Raw genomic sequence first — 21551 nt, 5'->3', positions numbered from 1 at the left:
AATTTGTGCCATGTTTTGATATGGTATAAGCTGCTGCAAGGCCTGAGCGGGGTAAGGAAAGACGTCTTGATAGTAAGTATTTGGCTGTACGAATGAAGTGGTCTGTCCAGTCGTCGCAGATGGCCTTTGAAAGCCCGCTTGAGAAAGCTCAGGCCCCTGAGGCCCATTATTCCCGTACTGACTCTGTTCATTGCTGTCCAGGCTAACTGATCCGCCAAATTGGCTCTGCATATTAGGAAATGAGTCATGGCCGTGCAAATATTGTGAAGGAAGCGTAGCAAATTGGTCAGGAACCCGAGGGAAAGAGAAGCCGCTATTTGTTGTAGGTGTTCCAAAGATGTTTGGACCTGGGAGATCTGATCATTGATTAGCGACTATGAAAATTGGACAAAGAACATTGCTTACAGAGACCGCTGGCTGCGTTAGGAAGTCCATGGGGAATATAAGGACTAGAATTGACAGCCTGCGCGCTCAGGATACTTTGGTTTGTAGAGTTCTGCATGTTCAGTGACTCAGAAGCACCCATACCCCCAGGACTGTTCATGACCGAAGATGATAAGTTTGGGTTAATCCTGGGGAGCTCAGGTACATTGCTTGAGTCCCAGGAATTCGATACGACAGGTTGCGCCATCAGGAAAGACTCTGTCAGCAATTGCAGGTTATTGAGGATTGTTAAAGTCCCGTGACGGATGGCCTGAAGCTCTTCTCGGAGAGTTTCGATACTACCAGACTGAGACAGCGGACGACGTGGAAGTGCTGTTTGAAAGGGGGTTCGAGAATTGTCAGAGATGTTGTTCGACTGTGGCACGATGAAATCGCTAGGAGATATTTCGGATGAAGATGGGATATTGGCAAAGGAGAGTAGCGGCAGATGGGGATTACAAGCACCCCAGTATTCTAAATCACAAGACTCGGACCTGTGAGCGATCTAGACAGTGAAGGTTCAAGACAAAAATGCACTAAATAAACATGAAAGAACATTCGATAAGTAAAATTGCGTAGACAATCAATGCGGCAGGAACACTGTGCAAGCATAGGGACTGTAACAATGGAAATACGGACCCTCACACCTCCAGCAGTATCTGCGACGGGTTGTGTCTGTACTATTTTGTATATTGTGCTCCTCTGCGGCTGATCGATTTCTTCCCGGTAGATCCGAACAATACAACACACACAAGCAACAAACTGAGCTCAGATGAAGACAGCCGATAGCATGCTTGTGAGTGCAACTGGTACTGGTAGGTGAAGGGGACCAAGCAAACATCGTTTATTGCCAGTTGGTCCCAAACTTATTGGTGGGTAGACGAAGCAAGTATTTGGGATATACTCTGCTTATAACCGTGTCATAGTTACATCCAGCCGATAGCGAGCAGGCGACGGGTCAACCGAAATATATAAGCACAAGGTGACTTGTGAATTCGAGGTCGCAAAGGAAATGCAGGGTGAATTATTGGTAGGCAGCCGTCCCCAAAATCTGGTTCTAGTAGTTATACGACAACTGCTGGCGACACAGAGACCTCGGAGACATGATTTTGTTTGGTTCCACACTCTTCCAGTGAGATAGCGACTCCGAGGACAGGAATAGCCACGAAAGCTGAAATTGAGCGGCAACGGGAAGCTACCAACAAACTATCCTGTCGCTCTGGGGATCTTAAAGGATGTCGATTAGGCGCCTTCCTTTGACTTTTGTCTATCTTTTTTGATTTTTCCTTCTCCCTGTTTTTCTCTCCTTAGTCTTTCAGATCAAGTCCACTATGGAGAGCCAAACGGAACGCAGCCGTGAGAGGAAGCTGACAGCCTGACGTTTGGACGACGTTGCCAGCTCTAGACCTTAGCCCACGCGATTCGGGGGGAACAACATCAGCGCCTTGCACTAGACTGCGCCTAAGGGGTGAGAAAGTAAAAGAAACCACCAGGAATGGGCAAGGGTCGTTAGCCTCGGCGCCTAGAAGCCCACCGTGGAAGGTCTGTCCGGTTCTATCCAATTAGTGAGATCTTAAACTGAGTCTAGTTGCAGGGGTGTTGGTGTTGGGTTGGAGAAGGGGGAAAAGAAAATAAAAAAGGGAAAAAGAAAAAGAAAAAGAAAATAAATCAATTAAAATCAAATTTCAATAGACAAGCTGGGGCTCTCCCGGGTTGAACCCCGAGAAAGCAAGCAACAGCTCAGGCGGATATCAAGGTTACACTTCGCATAAATGATCCACTAAATATAATGGATCAGGATTATAGTATATACGGCCCCGTCTGATGTTTCCGGATGATCGCAGAAAGAATGAGAAATAAGAAAATCAAAAGAGGGGGAACGGGAAGACGAGAAATACAACTCAGACAAAGACCCAAAGGGCCGTCAGCGAACCGAGCGATCCACTGCTGCAGGGCCAGCCGACCAGAGTTGCATGAGCAATGAGAATGAGGAAGTCATGATGATAAGAAAAGGGTAGGTAGGACTAGACCCAGATTGGCACGAGTCCCGAGTCGACCGATCAGCGACTTCAAGAGTGGGGAACGATTAGTTAAATTCAGATTGTTTGTCCTCCGTTGAATGTAGTAACTGATGACAGAATGACTGGATACTAAATGAAACATAACGATGGCCTGACCATGCCGCTTTTAACTGTCATTTCACGTGTATCCCCCTACTCTGGGGATGGGGGTACAAAGCGGCGCGGTTGGTTTGTTTGCTTTGCTTCAGAAGTTCATCCACAACGTCATCAGAGCTCCCGAGCTCCACTTAAGTTATCTCCACTTCCACTTCATCCGGCGTGCTGGTAGTACTACCATGTTGGTAGGTCACCTCCGTGGTGGATATTGCTATCTCCGAGTCTCTCCTTCTTGACGAAATTCTAGATTCATTTTTTCTTTTTGGAGCCTGATCCCGCCTTGACCCGTTAAACGTTCCCTTCTTGCAAGTGGACCAATCCATGAGATTCGCCCGGTGGCTGTCCGTGCGGCCAACCCTTATATCGGTACCAACCAACATAACCAGAATTCCAATGTCCACTTTTACAATTCCGTGTGACCATGGTCAGCAATCCCTGTCTGTAGATTGCACGCCTGATCTCAACAAGGATGATCTATTGCGATTCCCTGCTTTCCAGATCTGGCTGTCTACCCTGCAACAATCGTTAAAGCGGCAACAAGACCCCTCACACGAGTTCCACAAAGACCCTTATGTCCTACGCAAGATTGATATCCAGGCCGTCGATTTTTTCAAGGGAGGGAGATTAGGGTTCGTGAAATTCAAAGCTGATGTATCAAACGGAAATGGCGAGTCACTTCCTGGAAGCGTTTTTCTTCGTGGAGGCAGTGTAGGAATGCTGGTAAGCCGTCCGAACCATTTCTCTCCTCGTTCGCTTGTCCGTATCACTGTTTAACGTTCACTTCGGTCTGTATTTTAATAGCTTCTGCTCCAACCTGATGACGTGCACCCTTCAGTGGAAGACGAAAAGAGGGCGATCTTGACCATTCAACCCCGCATTCCTGCCGGCTCCCTTACTTTCGCCGAAATCCCCGCCGGAATGCTTGACGATGCCGGCTCTTTTGCTGGAGCCGCAGCGAAGGAGATACAAGAAGAGACCGGCTTGACGATTCCTCAGGATGAACTGATCGATATGACCTCGCTTGCATTGCAATCAGCTGCAAGCCCCGAGGACGTAGAGACATTGCAAAAGGCTGTATATCCATCGGCTGGCGGAAGCGATGAGTTTATTCCTTTATTCTTGTGTCAGAAGCGAATGCCGCGTAAGGATATTGAAAGCCTACAGGGACGATTGACCGGGTTACGTGAGCATGGAGAGAAGATCACTCTAAAATTAATACCTTTAAAGGAATTGTGGAAAGAGGGGTTACGAGACGGAAAGACACTCGCATCATGGGCGTTGTATAAAGGACTCAAAGATGAGGGGAAAATATGAACTAGACCTGGCGACCGCATCATCGAATCGCCGTTGGGCCTTTAACAGAGTGTTGAATGGATACCAGTATGCATCACATTGACGTGTCTAACAACACTAAAGCTCATCTATAAACGAGAATTGAAAGTTCGTACTCTCAGCTGTTCAAATCTATAGCTTCCACTTTTGCGCAAGTTCGATACCCTCTGCTATTGTTCCCACGCGGGCATCAATAGCATATCCTTCGGCCTCGAGCTTTTTCATTTCTTCGAAAAGCGAGGCCAGCGGCACAGTGAACGATTCGATGAATTCGTTTTCTTCGAGCTGTGGCTGCGGGTTCTGGTTCTCCGGCAAGGACATGTCTACTCGGACATGAACCATATTGAGATTAGTGTTGCAAAATCCGGGATCTGCGATCATGTCTGTCAGCATTCTCCACTCGAATCTCCTGGAATGTGACTAGACACCCCATGTGCAGTCAAATACGAAGTGCCACCATACCATTATACATCACGGTACTCGTTTGCTCCGCCACTCCCACATAGCCCGTTTCCTCCTTAAGCTCACGCACGGCACATTCTTCCACTGTCTCGCCAGCATCTATGAGACCAGCCGGAACCTCAATGACGACCTTGTCAATGGGAGGACGATACTGTTTCTGGAGAAGGAGTTCTGGACCCGTCGACTTGTTGAGAATGGTCACGATCCCCACGCCGTCAATTGCGCAGTTCGCCGGGCGGGTCTAAAGTACAGAAGCGAGTCAGCTAGATATTCCAACTAGAGGTCCTCCACACCCAAGCCTTCGTGTAAACAAGAGGGCTTAGCCTTGTCGCGCATTGAGAACTGCATTTGGAGCCTGGTCACAATAGTAACCGATGGGGACACAAGAACTGGAATAATCTCACCTGCCGCTCCGCTGACTCCCACGTCCTTTCTACACCGGTAGGATCCCGGTATGTAGTCTTGACTAATCTCGTCCATCTAGCCTCCTTAGGGTCCTGTAGAAATGAACATCAACATCAGTATGAGTTAGTAATCACTAGCCCTAAGCTTTGTATAACAATCAAGCTAGACTCTAGGAAAAGAAAAGAGAATACATACCAAAGGACCCCTAGCAATAATCTCCGACCGCAAAGCCTTAGGATCAGACATCGTACCAAGCTCTAACAATCCGTTCAATTAACTCAATCCTACTCAAAATCTAAACGTCAACAATCTTATAATCCCAAATTAATCTAATAAAACCCCACCTATAAACCAAGTATAATGAAAGTACTATATATGAAGTTCCCTGGGGTAAATGGCACCAGTTAATGCTAGCTCGGAGACGATGTTGTCGGACGGGCCGCAGAAAGAGGGGTTAGATTGTCTTATCCGCCAAAGGGTTAGCCCTAATCTTATCTGGGTGTGGGGAAATGGTTCCAAATTTAGAGTTTCTTGGAGTGTACCTGTTTAGAAACTTGTTTATTAGATCGTTGCTCTTGTATAATTGCTGAGTTGGGTTGTGTTGTGGTTTCAATCTTCGCTTGTTGATCCAAAATGGCTACCCATGTTGGCTATGGAGGAATGTATCATGAAAAGGCAGAGGGATAACTAAAGGGAAGAAACAGGTTCCAGTATGTGCCGGTAGCAGAAAGGAAAGACCAATTTGGCGCCTCAGGCTGCGCCTGGTATCCTTCGATCTTCATTGTACTCTGGAGAAGGAAAGATAGAATAGAGATCAACAAAGAGGGAAACCGAATGGAAACAAGAAGGTCAAAAGTCAAAATGACCAAAAGTCACCTGGATAGGGAGGGAGGAGAGCAAAAAGGCGGTTTCGAACCCCTGATCGAACCTGGGACTTGGGAAGGGTGGCTCAGAAACCAGCCTCGACCATCGAGCCCCCCCAGTTACTGGTATTGTCGGACACCTAAAACACCCGTTTACTGTAATTACAGGAAGGTGCCTGGTAGATGAGGCAGTTGCGAGGGGCCTGGTGGGTCAGGCAGCAGAGTAGCATGCCTGTGAACGGTGAATCGGGGATTAAGGCTGCTTATAACCGGTTATAGTCTAGCTTAGACCAGTAATCTTATGCGATATAGAGCATGTGAAAGATGTGGGCCATGATAGCCCCGGGCTTTTTATTAGGTGCATTTAGCGCTGCGGTCGTGCTGGTTTGTATGGTGGGCTGCCGCTACTGTATTATCCCGTCTACTAGAAAATTAACTGGGGCTTTCATAAGAATTGTGGAGAACGTAATCTATTGTATGCCCACAGTCTGTGGACTCCCTCACTGTGTATCTCTGTCCATGAAACCTGTCTATGGATAAAGTTGAATAATGTCAGAGGCATGGATCCGACTATTGTGTGAAATAATCTGGGTTAAGAAGGGAAATGGCCGAGCCCTTGCAAAGGACAGGCCCTGCGAACGGTTAAGCCGATCGAGTGAATTGAATATAATAGCCGGAAAGAGAAATTAATTGTAATCGAAGATAGCTGCCCATGTTCAATGGCGACCAAATGCGCTTGCTGTCATTACTTCGTGTCGACATTCAAGAGAGGCGGTGGCGGGTGGGTTGACTAGCCTGCTCAAGCCGTTCGATTTGAGAGAGACAGTCCTGGAACTCTGACCAGTCCTTCATGATGACTTCGGCGCCAAGCTCCTTGAGGAGCTTCGCCATTTCGACCTTCTTCTCATCACCAGGGTAGCTGCCAACGTAACCGATGACGTGAATGCCGGCGCGGATAGCACTAAGAGCGCCAGACTTGCTGTCCTCGATAGTAACAGTCTCTTCCGGCTTCTTATTGCACTTTTCAAGGGCGTGGAGATAGATAGCTGGATCGGGCTTAGAGGTGGGTTTCGGGAGAGAGGTGGCAGCACTGAAGACCATATCCTCGTCAAAAAATTTGTCCTGTCCGACTTTCTTGATGGAGGCCTGGACGCGGCGCAAGGCAGACGAGGAGACAACTGCCAAGTGGTACTTCTTGGCCTTGTACAGCTTCTCAAGTTCCTCGTTGGCACCGACACAAGGCTGAGCTTTGGCTTCCAGCTTAGCGATGACTTTGTCCTCCTCCTTCTTAACGAACGCTTCAAGTTCCTCTTGGGGCATCTCGAATCCGTACTTGGCTTGGAGGGAGACCATCATTCCACGGAAGTTCTGGCCGACGAAGTCTTGAATCAGCTGCTCCCCTGTGTAGCGATCAGGGATACCGCGGCTCTCCAGGATCTCATTTGTAAGGTCGGCGCATGCCTCAAAGGCCAGCTCCTCAGAGAGGACTAAGGTGTTGTCACAATCAAAGAAGATTTCGGTAATCTGAGTGGTAGCGAGGTTAGTTGGCTATGATTAGTGGTGATAGGTATCAGAGTGGCTTGAATGGCTGACCTTAGGCATGATGGCTGTAGTGTATTGTATTGTATTCTATGTATAGAAGTAAAGTGTAGATGTAATGTGAGGTTTGAAGAGAGATATTAGAACTTCAAAAGTGGGGGTAAGTAGAGAGAATGAAAAGGAGATTGGGGGTGATGACCGGGGGAAGGGCTGTTGCGTGAATGGTACAAAGAAACTTTGGTTGGAGGGACAGTTGTACGCCTTAAGTAGAAATTGTGAAAGGAGGAAAATGTCCAATATCAGGATACCAAGACCACGACGCTACACATGGAAGCCCACCGGTGATTCAAAGGGGGGCATATCCAAACAATGCGCAAATAACCCCTCCAAGGAAGGCGGCATGGCGGGGGGCCTGAGGTCATACCGTGACGTTCGCGACTGGGCATGGGCCTATAATGGCGGCCGAGATACGGCGGCCATCGGGTCTACACCAACACACTAAACTGAAGTTAGCAAGCACCCGCTGCCATTCCCTCTTCGGGTAACGCTGCCTGGCCCCTCCCACTAGCCCATTCAAGTATAGCACTGTACCCTGATGGAATTGCAAAGAAACTGGATTGCGCAGTTGCGAATCGGCTGGAAGACTCATTCTGCGAGAAACGCCCAATGGGATGGGGATTTTCATTACTACGCCGGTGAGCTTCTGTTTCTCTTTTATTCCTCGATCCGTACTAGTGGGGCAGATCCATTGAAGGAGGCATACATTACGGAGGAGTATTGCTGTACAAGGCTGGCAACCTTCGGAACGATCCTCCTCAACTAGTCTGTAACTAGCAGTAGGTTGTCAAAGCAATTCTGCATCCTGACCATTGTCGAGTCACCCGGGATGCTCATGCGAGGGGCCATATTCAGGCATGAACCAGTCGAAACGTCCGGAGGACAGTGTTCCACGTCCGAGCATGTTTGTTAGATGCCATGTTTAGTAGTGATTTAGTCAGGAGAACCAAGCCACAAATCAGCTGATGATTTCTATATATGCCAATATCTTTGGAATCATCCTGACTTGTACTGTACCGAGATTTTACCAGGGAGTTATACTATTACATGTGTAGCCGCAGCAGGGCATCAAAGAGTCAATGAGACATAATCTACAGAGTCAGGCACCGAAATCCGATATCAGCATACGAAACTGCTGTAGGTACAAATCCTCCATTCTCCACTCCGCGCGTGGATGAATCGATCTTTTGAACGCCACCGCCCAATAACATTGTCTTCGATGGGGTCTGAGGCCGACTCATCATTGGCCAATTTACCAGTACCGTTATGGGCCCCTCTTTTTTTCACATACGATCCTTCTTGAGTAACTTGACGGAGGGGACATAGTTCTAGCGATAGTAAACTATTTCCTATTTCAAGCAATCTATCTGTTGGTAATTTCGCCCAAAATCTTCCCCTCCCGTGACCAAAATGGGTGGTGATTCTGATCCCTTCCCGGTGTCCGTATCGTCTCTTCATTTCCCCTCCAAAGAGCAAACTATTTCCCAAACGCTGTCGTCCTTGCGCCGATCAGCCCTCTCCATCACAAACCGACTTCAATCGATTGAATCCGACGCCAATTTTGTCCGTGAAGTGGCTGACTACTACGATCTCCCCTTAGTCGCCAACGAGAGATGTGGTAGTTGGTATATCCCTCCGGAGGCCAAAGCTGGCAGCGCTTACTTCAAGAGCACGGATGGTCATACGGGCCAATGGGACTTTAGCTTCCGTAGACTAAACCTGCAGATTCTACCCATTTCTCGGAAGCATGGAGGGTAAGTGAGCGTATCACGGCTCCTTCAGAATCTCCCTTCGGTCCGCTTTTCCTTGGACTACCGCTGACCACCAATGATGGCTGCAGCTGCATCATCGTTGACTCAACACGCCGGGGAAAATGTAAGTGCTGACGACCACTTTGTTGATATTTGGCTGCTCGTGTCACCCTGTCTCACAAACCGCCAGTGATGCCTGATGCCTTATCCAAGACGGTTCCGATCTGGTGTGCGGTAATCAATCGAGCACTATTTCCGTCCGACACTGCATACCATCCCGTGCAATTTCCGCCGAACTTTTTGGGTGCCTCCGAAGAGTCACAGATTGAGCACAGGATCGATGATTTTGTTAAATCGCTCAAGGTAAATTTTCCTATTTTCGTGAACATGGTTACCGTGCCCTATTTGAATATAGGTTGACTGGCTTCTAGGATCTCAAGCTCGATTTAGATGATCTCAAGCAAAAGCTAGGAAAGCCCATTCGGGTCGCCTGGGCGAATCGCTCATATTTTCATCCAACTGATCTGCGAAAGGGAGATGCATATAATCTCTTTGTTCTCTGCTCCGCTTCCAAGCGTGTCCATGGCGCGGAAATGTCGGAGGGTGGTTACATCCAAGGAGCAGGCGATGATAGCGAGGGTTGGGCTCATGGGCTAACGCCACCAGTTTTCTGGGAACACAAGTCTACCCTTGCTGCAACCGGAGAGGAAGATCTACCGGAACTCATTGTGGAATTGGTAGAAGAGCACCGAAAGCAAGATGGCCGCCAGCAAGCTACTTTGATAACGCCAACTCGAAACTTGTACATCAGCCCAACTGACCCTCAATTAAACGGGGGTGGTACTTATGATTTGGTCATTGATTGCAATGGAAACCCGGAGGCCTCGGAAGGGAATTCAAAGCGACTAAACCTTGGTTGCGGAGTCTCTAAACTGGGGAGTCGCGACCTACGGAAGCATCTACATCAGGTTCTGGCCTTTACCAGTTCGCAGCTGGAGTCGAACCCGTCACAATCAATGCTTGTAACATGCGAGTCCGGGAAAGATCTTTCCGCAGGCGCTTTGCTCGCCATATTGTGTCTATGTTACGATGACGAGGGCAAGTATCCCTACGTCCAATCACAATCTGGTCATGCTAATCATGCAACAGGAAACTTTGCTGGATCTCATGCGAAAAACAAGATTGACAAGCAATTCATCCGACAGCGACTTGCCTGGATCGTGTCATCCAAGCATGACGTGAACCCTTCGCGCGCTACACTCCAATCTGTCAACGCGTTTCTTATGGAACGACCAGATTATTAATAAGTAGATTCTTTAGCGTTTAGCATATGGCTCAGGTGCACCTTTATTCATAATACATCATAACGTGGATCTATTCGTTTTCAACGGCCTCCACAATAGCTCCAGCGCTTCCCTGATCCAAGGCATTCAACACAGCCATATCCTCCTCGCTGATTTCAAAGTCAAATACGTTGGCATTGGCCACAATCCGATCAGGGTTATCAGACTTGGGCAGCGGTACCCATTCCTTCTGCAGAGCGTAGCGTACCAAGACCTGCTGGGTTGTCTTTCCATATTTGTTCGCCAGGTCGACAAGTGTAGGATCGCTGGCTTTATAATTGCGCACAATCGGGGAGTAGGCCTCAACAACGATGCCATGCTTCTTACAATACGCATTTACAACCCGCTGTTGACACCAGGGATGGAGCTAGTTGGCAGATAGTCAGTACAGTCCACACTCGCCTATCAAACCACAGCCAGGACAGACAAGCCTACCTCAATCTGGTTCACATGCGGCGGCCAAACCTTCGCATATGACTTCATCTCCTCAATGTGCTTCACGCCCCAGTTACTAACACCAATGCTCTTTGTCTTCCCTTCCTCCAGGAGTCTCTCCAGGGCCTGCCACATCTCCTTCCGACCCGACGCGCCCGCGTTGGCGCTATGAATCAGAAACAAATCCACATATCCATCCTGACCCCCGATCTTCTCCACGCTGGCCAGCAGCTTACTATAAGTCGCTTCAGGCGAGCCACCAGGGACAAGGATCTTAGTAGTCACGAAGATGTCGCTGCGCGGGATGCCCGAGGCGCGAATTGCATCGCCGACCTCCTTCTCATTCGCGTAGAACTGAGCCGTATCAACATGACGATAACCCGTCTCCAAAGCCTTCAAAGTAGACTGCACACACTGAGTCGGCGGCGAGCGATAAACACCGAACCCAAGACGCGGGATCTTAACCGCCGAGTTAGGGAGGGGTACCAAATCCGTGATGGCAAGTTTCGCAGCCATGATAAAATCAGGCAAGGCCGGCAAACAAAACCCAAAAGTCAAATAAAAAAATAAAAAAAAATAAATAAATAAAAAGAGAGTACAAGCTCAAGACAATCCCGTAATAGCCGACCGATTCAAAGAACAAAAATGTAACCAGGTAACTCGAGACCCGGAAGCAGCGAGCAGAAGGGATTCGGCTGTGGTAGGTTGCGCGTGGGAGACAATTGCCCCGCCCCGAAAATGATATCATACCGAAAGGGCACTGAAGAACCCAGTCTAAACCCTTTCCGGTGGAAACAGCTACTATTACTTCATCGGGTAAGCCCAATTTGAACCTGGACAACTCAACTCTCATCTCGGTTACATTCGCTTCTGACGATTCCAGCGATCGTTACACTCCCTCCCGCCAGTGCCGAACCCATCCGAAGTCTTGACTTGCTTGACTTTTCTTGACTCTTAGTACATACACAATACCCTCCCAGGACCTCCCTTGCTTGAATACGGGGAACCCACCACGCGCGATCGAATCTCTGCCGTACCACGTGTTGCCTTCTCTGTACGACGTCAATGGAATGTAAGGGATCGGGCTGTCATCCCTTGCGACGAGACTTTGGGGCCGGCTTTAGATGATGCGTAGAGTTGGGTTGGTCGGGCGAAATAGACTTTTTCTGGTTCATTTTTGCAAAGAAATCATATGATATAGACATCATTTGTCACCGAGTAAACATGAGGTCTATTCAACTGGATACGGATATGCGGGATATACTTGCAGATGGCTTTTAATCCCTCATTATGCACGATAGTAGTCCGTGGTCTGATTGGGACCAAGAAGAATACAAACAAAAACAATTATTATGCTTTCGGAATTGCCGTCCTTGGCTTAGCATGGGTGTACCACTGCTTACAGGGATTGTACCGATTCGTGAGCGTATACTTGCCGAGAAAGGTACAATGCGCGAGAGTCATTTCGAAATAGCTTTATACTTTTTTAATGCTACTTTGAGAATAGAAAAGAGCAGAGTTGAATGAGAGGGTTCCTCTTAATATATATTCTATCGTTCATAAATATACATACACACATTGATGCTAAAAAACGCGACATGACTATAAACAAAACACGGGTATCTGTACAGGGTGATCCGTTCACCGGCAGGAATGGCTTCGGCTAACCCATGGCGGCTGGGTTGGGGTTGGGGGAGTATGTACCCGACCTATGGCTTGTATCTCAAGGCCATAAAGAGGGGGTGCAGGCGGTATTTGAAATTATTACGTAAATTTAATCACACCTTTGCAATTCCCCTCACCCTCATGTCATGATGATTCTGCTGACAGGCAGAGAAATGAGGGATCCACAGCGCCTTTGATAATACCAAGCTACTGGTTTTATCATTGGATTAGCCACTTTGCCCGCCTGCCGTGAGACGGCAAGGGGTAACAGCTGGCTGGAAGTCAAAAGGTTAGGCTGGGGGACTGCATGAGAAAACGCCTCTAACGCTGCCCTCGCGGTAATTGTTGATCTGGCAATATAGTATAAGCATTTGAGTTGGGATAGAAGGGAGGATAAGTCAAAACTTACAATATCATCGACACTGGAGTAGGTGCCACCAACAAGAGTGACGAGACCGATGAGCAACACGGCCACGTTGATAGCACCCAGGGCCAGGTTCTTGGGCTCATTCCAGTTGCCCTCACGGATGAGAATGAACCACATCAGGGCCGGGAAGTAGAAAGTGAAACCGGAGACGAAGAGGGCCGAGCAAATCGACAGCAGATCGTTGAAGAAGGGGATAACCTCGGCGATAACGAAAGCGACAACGGTAGCCACAGTGATAACGGCCAACCAGGTAATCCATCCCATCTTGGTATTGATGAATCTAATAGGAGAGTTCTTGAAAATGCGACCGTGAACCAGACGGCCCAGCACGACAGTGTTGATGGAACCACTGATGAAAATAACGGGAAGGGCGATACCGAAGGCCACTTTGCTCAACAGATTACCAGCGGAAAGCAGGGCGGGGCTACCCACATCGACACCGACGAAGGCATAAATCAGCGCACCAGTCAAGGTGTAGATAATAATCTCAGTAATACCCAAAGCCCAGATAGACTTGACGTAGTCCTTGGGTGTATGCATTTCGTCCATGAAGGAGAACTGGCAGAGAGCGAAACTGTAGGCGAAGATAATGTTGGAAATTGCAATGAAACCGTCGGTGAAGGTGAGGCCTTCATGTGGCCAGGCGGACCAATTGACATTGGAGAGTCCGATTTCCTTGGTACTCTTGATACCGGTGCCAATGATGGTGATACCAATTGCGGCAATGATAGAGACAAAGTCGACGTAACCCAGAATAGCCATTTCGGTGAAACTCGGCGGTACTGCGAGGAGCAGCAGAATCACAGCAGACACGACTCCCCAAACAACGGAGCAAACGTCACTGCTGGTGATGTTCACAAAGGCAATCGTACCAGTCAGACAATGCGAGCCGGTGAGGAACAGAAGTTCCAAGATGAGCATAATGTTGATCAGTTCTTTGCCGAAACGACCAAACATGAGCTGGCCAGCGTCGGGATAGTGAGCGACATGTGGGAACTTCAACTTCACTTGACCGATAATGTGACTAGTATAGACAGCAACGAGACCCAGACCAACGGTACAGATGACACCAGCCACCATACCAAGCTTCGCAAAACTAGAAGGAATGGACAAACTTCCGAGAGCAACAGCCTCCACAATAAGCACGACGGTGAGACGCTTCCAACCGAGACGGCTGAACTTATGGATACCATCCTCGACGATGTCCCTTTCCCTCTCATCCATTTCACCAACCAAGTCCTTATCATAGTGAGGGGGGACACCAAGCTTCTCGGCCCCAGCCTCCATGGCTTTGTTATTGGCCTTGTCGAGGTCAGAAATATCTTCTGAGGAGTAGCCCATGTTGGAGATTGGGAAGGGGGAGAGATGCTGAGAAAGTGAGAACGAGGAAGGGGCGAGAAGGGAAGAAGGTGTGGGCTGTTTCCCTGTCGGACCACGTTCCTGAGAGTCTGGGAAGAGAGCAGAATTTGAGGAAAGTCCGGCCAAGGCAGTTATATAATCGAAGTACCAGACTTGGACCGATTTGGAAGCCAGCGGAAAGGACGCACCGTATACTTTGCCACTAAGCTGCTGTGCCCGCCGGTTGCCCAAGAGGCTTGCATGAAACTGCTGTGGTGTGATTGGGTTTGGAATTTCGAAAGAATAATGATAGTGCGTTTTTTTTCTGTTATTAATAAGATTTGGTGGCGTTACGTTTATCTTGAATGGTCGAACCATATGGAGAACAAGCTCACTCCAACCGCTGGTCTGACCAACCAGATCTCACTTTGGCCCGTCCACGAATCCGGATCTGACCTAGTTTAAAACTTTCGGGCTTTCGGTCAATTAGCCTCAGCCACCGAATGATAACGGTAGAAGAAAAGAAAAATACTACAGAGAGGCTAATTGTGACATGATTGCATCTGGTAAGAGTAAAACGTGGGGATGTTGGGGACGAAAGTGGGCATTGCTCACGTTCCTCCCAATAGGCATCCGTGATAATGCGTATCTTCGGTGGGTTATCAGTTTCTAAAGTAGACGACAACGTGGCAAAGCAAAGGAAGTATGTACGGTAACAGTACCCCATCCCTCTGTCTCTTGTCACGCCGATACTTATTCCAACTAACACCCTCAGTCAAGAGGTCATTGATTATATCTCACCGCTTGGTAGCCCATGCCTAGCAATACGATTATGGTTTGCCTGAAACCCTCTATTACCTAAATCATTACTGCCATCATTTTGTGGGGATCAATTTTCCACCATTGAACATACTCCAGACTTCTAACTAATTTTAGGTTTCTTTTGGCGATTCATGCATATGCTTCTCCGAGCGGGCCATGTTGGAGAACATTGGAGAACCGACAGGGATGTGCGGTGGTTAGACGCGGCGACAGAATAAGATGGGGTCGGATGGTGATGTGACCATGGCTTCTACCGAGTATGCCATATGTAGCAATTCTATGACAAACTGCCAAGTTCTGCATAGCTCCCTAAAATATATCGCTACCAATATATTCGCTCGCCCAGTCGCACCAAGACTTCTTGGAAGTTCTAGGCGCTTCAGATCTTTTACTCTTATGCATTTGTCAGAGGGCTTGGTAAGCCCTACTAGTAGGTTGCCTGATGAATGCCTGAGCCCTGCCAAGTTTACAAGGTTCCAAAAGCGGCATTCCGCATTGGTCGTAGCAACGTGGGGCCTTAAGGCTTCGGGCCCAGTAGCTTTCCTGAATCTTCCGAAGGATCGGCACCATTGCCCGCTTCTTTCATCAATCAAAATTCTAACTCTTGAGGGGATTTAATATACTTGCAGATCCGGACAAGTGCTCCGTACATAGTGACCATTACTATAATTTCAAGCTTACTGCGTTATCTGAAAATGTCCTAACCTTCTTTGTGTAGCAACTTGTTTTTTTTTTTTTTATTAAAAGAACCTTAGGTGTCTGTATTATGATGGAATGTTTCGCCGTAGAATATCCGTTATCAGTGACTCAATACGATCCCTATTGATAGATAATATCTTTATCTTTATCTTTATGGTTGATCTGTACGCCCCCTTTGTTGCAGGGCAACTCTTCTCGCCTTTATACGGTCAAGCGGTGAATGTTTTTAAAAGTATATACTCCTTAAAAGGGGTATCATGAAAATCTGGATACTAGTATGAGACCGGAGCGGGTTAACTTCGGGTCGGGAGACGAGAAAAGGAAAAGGGTACCGAAACGGACATATAAACGAAGACGTGTTGAAGAGGAGACTCCGTAGAAGGAAGTTCAACAATATCCCAGTCTGGAGAAAGGATCTTCGTCTACTCCGTATGAAACCGAGAACCTGAGATATTTCCATTCTTGTGAGGGGGTGTGTTGAAACCTCGAGTGAAGTATCGAAAAGTTAAAATATCTTCGTTTTCGCTCTCCTTCCCTCTTCCGTTTCCCTTCTTCATCTTGATCCTCGACAATAAAACAACAGACTAATCCATTATTGTTACATTCTCTTCTCAAATTCTAGAAAGTCTTAAGCATATTCTTGTCGAATTCCTGAAACCTGGGGAGATGCAAGACCTAGTTTGTTCGTGTGGCGAGGCTGATATTCACGGTTCAATGTGGTGTTCATAGTGGTTGCTCTCCCAATATAATGATCCTCGTTTTATTATTATCCTTTTTCCCTCTTCTAAAATTTCCCAACCCCTTTGCCCATGCTGTGACCTGCATATAAGCTAAAATTCCCCATCGCTGGAATCTGTGGAGAGAGTTTCACCCAAAGATTGACATGAAGAATGGGTTTGGTTGCTGTGGGGGCGGCGAGGGTTTGTTGACATGGCCAACTAAGGGATAGCGGTGCTGCCTTCGAAGTACGAACTCCTAATCTTAGCTCACTAATTGTCGCCCTCTCCGCTCACTTGTGCTTCCAGCCACTAAAACAGGCTGAACACTTGCATCGTTCTACCGCTTTGTTTCTTTTCTAATTAGTTCCGGCTGAAGATCCTACCATTTCCATTCAAGGATTACCCCTCTATCAAACTGTATCCCTCCTCTGTGCTACTATTCGACGCTATCTCCAACCTCCCTTCCGACCAGCCCTGAATGTCCTCATCCATTACCGTGATTCACCATGTTGACCGTTGAAAAGTCATGGGTCAATGTTCAGCAGAAAACCTTTACAAAATGGTCAGTTTCCTTTAGCCGCCCACTGTTTCTTCCCCTCGATCGGGGTCGGCCCCGTGCGTCCATCGGATCCCTTGATTTCATCTTGCCTTAATCCGCCTCGTCCAACTTCGGGTCCCACCCTGCTGACACTATTGATCTTTCAGGCTCAATGATAAATTAAAGGTTCGAAGACTCTTCATTGAAGATCTAGTATCTGACCTCTCCAACGGCGTGAGTGAGCCCCGCAACCCGACACCTCGATAAGCTTCCCCTTGCCTCTACCAGGACGTCGGAGGAAAGATGACCGAAAAGGAGATGCGGGATGAGAGACATCATGCGCAGAGACTTACATAGTTAACTCAGATCATCCTCATTCACCTTCTCGAAATCCTCGGCGGCGAGCCCCTCGGTAAATATGCCTCGAACCCCAGATTGCGCGTACAAAAGTTCGAAAATGTCAACAAGAGTCTGGACACTATCAAGGGGAGGGGAATTCAGATGACAAATATCGGTGCAGAGGACGTTGTGGATGGCAATAGGAAGATCATCTTAGGACTAATATGGACTCTCATTCTGAGATTCACCATCAGCGATATCAATGAGGAAGGTATGACCGCAAAAGAGGGTCTGTTGCTGTGGTGTCAAAGGAAAACTGCCTGCTACGAAGAAGTTGAGGTGCGGGACTTTTCCACTAGCTGGAACGATGGTCTGGCATTTTGTGCCCTTCTGGATATCCATCGCCCTGACTTAATCGACTTCGACGCACTTGATAAAAAGGACCACCGTGGGAACATGAAATTGGCATTTGAAATTGCTGCTAACGAAATCGGCATTCCCGACCTGCTTGATGTGGACGATGTCTGCGATGTCCCAAGACCTGATGAGCGGTCTTTGATGACTTACATCGCATATTGGTTCCATGCCTTCTCCCAGCTGGAGCGAGTCGAGAATGCCGGTAGACGAGTCGAAAAGTTCATCAACAACATGCATGGCGCTTGGGAAATGCAGAACTCGTATGAAAGAAGAATGAAGGAACTTCTGCGCCTCATCAGAGCCCAACGCGAGGAATGGAAGAACGCTTCGTTCGAAGGAACCTACAAGGATGCCAAGGACCAGGCCTTTCAATTTTCCTTGTACAAGAAAAAACAAAAACGACAATGGGTCGCGGAAAAGTCAGACCTTGCTGCCCTTCTGGGTAACATCAAAACCAAGCTCAGCACCTACCGCCTCCGCCCCTATGACCCCCCTGCAGAGCTAAGTCTTGAGGTTTGCGACCAAGAGTGGGAATGTCTAACGCGCGATGAGCATGAACGTAGTCAGCTCATTAACGAAACGATCCGAGATATCAAGAATGCCCTACGCCGGTCTTTCGCGGACAAAGCGAATGACTTCGCACTAACTTTGAAGACTCTATCTCTTGCAATATCCGGTCTTGATGGCGATGTAGAAGACCAGTTAGCCCATGTTAAGAGACTCAATGACAACCTTCCTCCCCTTGATGCGTTCTTAGATACTATTGCGGAGATAGACGAGCAGTGTGAGGAAGCGAACATTGAAGAGAACGATTACACAACATATACACTAGATGAACTCTCCTACGAGTTGAGCCTAGTCAAGTCGAGCATTTCCAAGAAGCTAGCCTTCCTTGACAATCAGCTCGTGGCTCGAAACATGACGAATCTGACCCCGATCCAGTTGGAAGAGTTTGAATCAGTATTTAGACATTTCGATCGCGACTCCTCAAACACCCTTCATGAGCTTGAGTTCTCTGCTGCCCTTGCCAGTCTTGGACTAGTATATGACGAGGATGAGATGCACGAGGTGTACGTTGAGACGTGTGGCCCAGCTAGACTAGCACAGAACGCCGGTGTTAGCTTCGAACAGTTTATCCGTTTCATGGTCAGTGTGACTGAGGATCAAAACACAGCCGAACAAGTGTTGCAGAGTTTCCGTGAGGTCGCAGATGGCAAGGTATGTTCCAATCAAGAGGCTACGTCGTCTTGTTTCGTGCGATGACTAACTTCGAATAGCCATATGTCACAGAACTCGATCTTCGACACTCGCTCATTCCGGATGAAGTTATTGACCATCTTGTTCAGACCATGCCTAGGCATGAAGTGTTTGACCGGGGTGAAGACCAAAATGAACCCAAGTACGACTACTATAGCTTCATGCAGAAGATGATGGAGAGTGGCAACCGTGGACAGAGTGATGCCGCTTCCAATGGCGGGGCTTAATGAGGTTTCGTATCGCACCATTGGCGTTTTGTCTTTTCCTTCAGATCCTCTAATGTTTTGCTATTGGAAGCTGCTACTGGTGTTCTCTGGAGCTATAGGGAGGGATATGTCTTGATCGGCAACCACATGGAATATGCATACCGGACTATGACGAGACTTTTCTTGGTGTTCTTGCATCGCATCCTGGATTTACTTTGTCTCTACTCCCTTTATGATGCCTGTTGGCAACTGCTCACTTGTACACCACATTGATGGGGCGGAAGTAATTATGGAGTTCAATACAGTATCGATAACCAAAGCTGTAATGTTAAAAAGATGTCTTCACCATGGATTTCTGCCTGATTACCGATAACAAAAAATCGCAATTTGTACAGTATGTATCACGTGATGTGCCGTTCCGCCCAAGCTTTCTAGAGCGTGTCTCCGGCCTAGTGTTTCTCTTTCTCCGGCTCACCTTAATCTCAATCTCAACCCCCTCTCCCTTTATTACTGTGTATGTTCGTACTTCGACTTCTAGAGATTGCTCCGGCTTGACAGCAACTTATTCCGTTTCTTTACTGTAGCGATACCTTTCATGTCCACCATGGACCGCAGCTTGGATGAGATCATTGCGGAGCGTCCTGTAAGTCTTCCGGATCGCGCCAATTCCAATTTGACCATATCATATTGTCGCCATTCCTCTGATAGCTGGTTAACTGACATGTGAAATTTTTAGCAGAAACAAAACCGGGGTGGCCGCCGTCCTCCTCAGGGTCGTCGCCGTGATGGCGTAAGAAAGGTATTTCTACAACTCCGCTATTGCATTCATCGGATATATTTCTTCTCTTGTTTTCATACTGATTAGCCTGCCTTTTAAATTAGGTCCTCCCTCCCAACTCTCTTTCGAACCCTCTACGCGCACCTTGACAAGCATAATTCGCTGGCCTCGTAGTTGTCTTGGAATAGACATTCGGCCGCGGAATCCGCAGACGATGGAGCAGTTGCCATGATACTTGAGATGATTTCGAGCTGACCTTGTCCTTTTTTGCGACCACAACAGTCTTACAGAGAAGAACGCCCTGATTTAGATCTGTAATTACACCCTTTCCTTAATCTGCAATTGTGTTAAGTTTTCTAACAGGCTTGGATTCGATATTACAGGGATTGGGTACACGACAAATATGAAGACGACAGAGATTGTGCGTTTTGAACTCTACCCGGGCACTTGCCACGGAACCTCTAGTTTCCCATTCTTACACAATCTGTTCAGCACGCCCATCTCGTGCCCCTCGACGACCTCGCGGTGACCGCTATTCCCCGCCGCCGGACCAGTATGTCTAGCTAGCTGCGCAATGTTTCGCGTAGCGTGCGCTAACCATTTGATAGCGCTCCTACTGGAGCTAAGCTTCGTATTGAGAACCTTCATTATGATATTACAGAAAGTGATCTTGAGGTAAGGATGTTAGTCTTACTAGTTTTCCCTTCTGGGCCGTCTAATGGGTTTTCTTTTCAGGATCTATTCACTCGAATTGGTCCGATCAGCAACCTGTCTCTCGTCTATGACCGAGCAGGACGCTCTGAGGGCGTGGCTTTTGTTACCTATGAACGTCCCAGCGATGCGAGAACGGCCATAAGCGAGTTTGACGGCGCGAATGCTAAAGGACAACCTATTCGTGTGACTCTTGTTTCCACGGGTGGTGGACGACGAGACCGGAATCCCTTTGACAACGTTGAGAGACCTAAGGGTAGCTTGTTTGACCGTGTAGAGCGCCCACGCGATCGTGACTCTCGCAGTCTTAGTCCCGGAAGTGGACATGAAAGTGCTGACGATGGTGCACGCCGCCGTCGTGGACGCCGGGGAGGTGGTGGACGCTACCGACGTAGCGATGTCTCCAAGCCAGCTCCGGAACATATAGATCGGTATGTTCCTGGACAGCGATCGCCGGCACGTCGTCCCGCCAACGGACGACGCCAGGGACAAGGCGAGAGCCGTCGCGCTCCTGCTGCTCGACCCAAGAAGACACAGGAAGAGCTGGACCAAGAGATGGACGATTACTGGGGCACTGCAAACACTGGTGCTGACAAGGAGACCGTTCCGGTTGAGCCGCAGCAAGTTGCACCTGCGACTGCTGCTGCTACTGCTGGCGACGACGATGTTGACATGATTGAGTAAATCCACCAATGATCAACACTTGTAACTAGTTAATACTCGGTTTCGAAGATTTCGCGTCAGATTGGGTAGGATAATCATATGTCGTTATTGTTACGTTACATAAAGGCACGACTATGCATGCTAAGTCATAATAGTTCGCAGCCATTGGCCATCCAACTCGACTC

The 21551-nt window shown here is 48.1% G+C and overlaps 9 protein-coding genes across 9 annotated transcripts; 4 read left to right on the top strand and 5 right to left on the bottom strand.

Moving 5' to 3' along the window:
• Positions 1 to 148: 148 nt before the first annotated feature.
• Positions 149 to 1264, bottom strand: AO090701000744 (uncharacterized protein; the record flags this gene model as incomplete). Its single annotated transcript, XM_023237170.1, has 4 exons — positions 149 to 156; positions 406 to 928; positions 1063 to 1098; positions 1187 to 1264. The coding sequence occupies 4 exons, from the start codon at positions 1262 to 1264 to the stop codon at positions 149 to 151; spliced, it is 645 nt and encodes a 214-aa protein (XP_023092268.1).
• Positions 1265 to 2993: 1729 nt separating this feature from the next.
• AO090701000747 (putative NUDIX family hydrolase) lies at positions 2994 to 3914 on the top strand (the record flags this gene model as incomplete). The annotated part of the gene is made up of 2 exons (XM_001823492.3): positions 2994 to 3320; positions 3402 to 3914. The coding sequence occupies 2 exons, from the start codon at positions 2994 to 2996 to the stop codon at positions 3912 to 3914; spliced, it is 840 nt and encodes a 279-aa protein (XP_001823544.1).
• A 150-nt stretch (positions 3915 to 4064) lies between these two features.
• Positions 4065 to 5045, bottom strand: AO090701000748 (MutT/nudix family protein; the record flags this gene model as incomplete). Its single annotated transcript, XM_001823493.3, has 4 exons — positions 4065 to 4303; positions 4395 to 4635; positions 4799 to 4891; positions 4995 to 5045. 4 exons carry the CDS (start codon positions 5043 to 5045, stop codon positions 4065 to 4067), a joined length of 624 nt encoding a protein of 207 aa, XP_001823545.1.
• Positions 5046 to 6424: 1379 nt separating this feature from the next.
• On the bottom strand, positions 6425 to 7264 carry AO090701000749 (HAD family hydrolase; the record flags this gene model as incomplete). Its single annotated transcript, XM_001823494.3, has 2 exons — positions 6425 to 7186; positions 7256 to 7264. 2 exons carry the CDS (start codon positions 7262 to 7264, stop codon positions 6425 to 6427), a joined length of 771 nt encoding a protein of 256 aa, XP_001823546.1.
• A 1404-nt stretch (positions 7265 to 8668) lies between these two features.
• On the top strand, positions 8669 to 10313 carry AO090701000750 (initiator tRNA phosphoribosyl transferase family protein; the record flags this gene model as incomplete). The annotated part of the gene is made up of 4 exons (XM_023237169.1): positions 8669 to 9012; positions 9099 to 9133; positions 9200 to 9372; positions 9441 to 10313. The coding sequence occupies 4 exons, from the start codon at positions 8669 to 8671 to the stop codon at positions 10311 to 10313; spliced, it is 1425 nt and encodes a 474-aa protein (XP_023092269.1).
• A 70-nt stretch (positions 10314 to 10383) lies between these two features.
• Positions 10384 to 11303, bottom strand: AO090701000751 (aldo/keto reductase family protein; the record flags this gene model as incomplete). The annotated part of the gene is made up of 2 exons (XM_001823496.3): positions 10384 to 10719; positions 10788 to 11303. The coding sequence occupies 2 exons, from the start codon at positions 11301 to 11303 to the stop codon at positions 10384 to 10386; spliced, it is 852 nt and encodes a 283-aa protein (XP_001823548.1).
• A 1439-nt stretch (positions 11304 to 12742) lies between these two features.
• On the bottom strand, positions 12743 to 14220 carry AO090701000752 (putative amino acid transporter; the record flags this gene model as incomplete). Its single annotated transcript, XM_001823497.3, has 2 exons — positions 12743 to 12802; positions 12862 to 14220. The coding sequence occupies 2 exons, from the start codon at positions 14218 to 14220 to the stop codon at positions 12743 to 12745; spliced, it is 1419 nt and encodes a 472-aa protein (XP_001823549.1).
• Positions 14221 to 16963: 2743 nt separating this feature from the next.
• On the top strand, positions 16964 to 19235 carry AO090701000753 (alpha-actinin, sarcomeric (f-actin cross linking protein); the record flags this gene model as incomplete). The annotated part of the gene is made up of 4 exons (XM_001823498.3): positions 16964 to 17019; positions 17163 to 17229; positions 17362 to 18969; positions 19029 to 19235. 4 exons carry the CDS (start codon positions 16964 to 16966, stop codon positions 19233 to 19235), a joined length of 1938 nt encoding a protein of 645 aa, XP_001823550.3.
• Positions 19236 to 20566: 1331 nt separating this feature from the next.
• Positions 20567 to 21387, top strand: AO090701000754 (putative RNA binding protein; the record flags this gene model as incomplete). The annotated part of the gene is made up of 3 exons (XM_023237168.1): positions 20567 to 20580; positions 20601 to 20667; positions 20728 to 21387. 3 exons carry the CDS (start codon positions 20567 to 20569, stop codon positions 21385 to 21387), a joined length of 741 nt encoding a protein of 246 aa, XP_023092270.1.
• Between the last annotated feature and the right edge of the window lie 164 nt (positions 21388 to 21551).

This window comes from Aspergillus oryzae, chromosome 5, assembly GCF_000184455.2.
Source record: "Aspergillus oryzae RIB40 DNA, chromosome 5".
Classification (NCBI taxonomy): domain Eukaryota; kingdom Fungi; phylum Ascomycota; class Eurotiomycetes; order Eurotiales; family Aspergillaceae; genus Aspergillus; species Aspergillus oryzae.
This window is presented reverse-complemented; position numbering and strand designations above follow the sequence as displayed.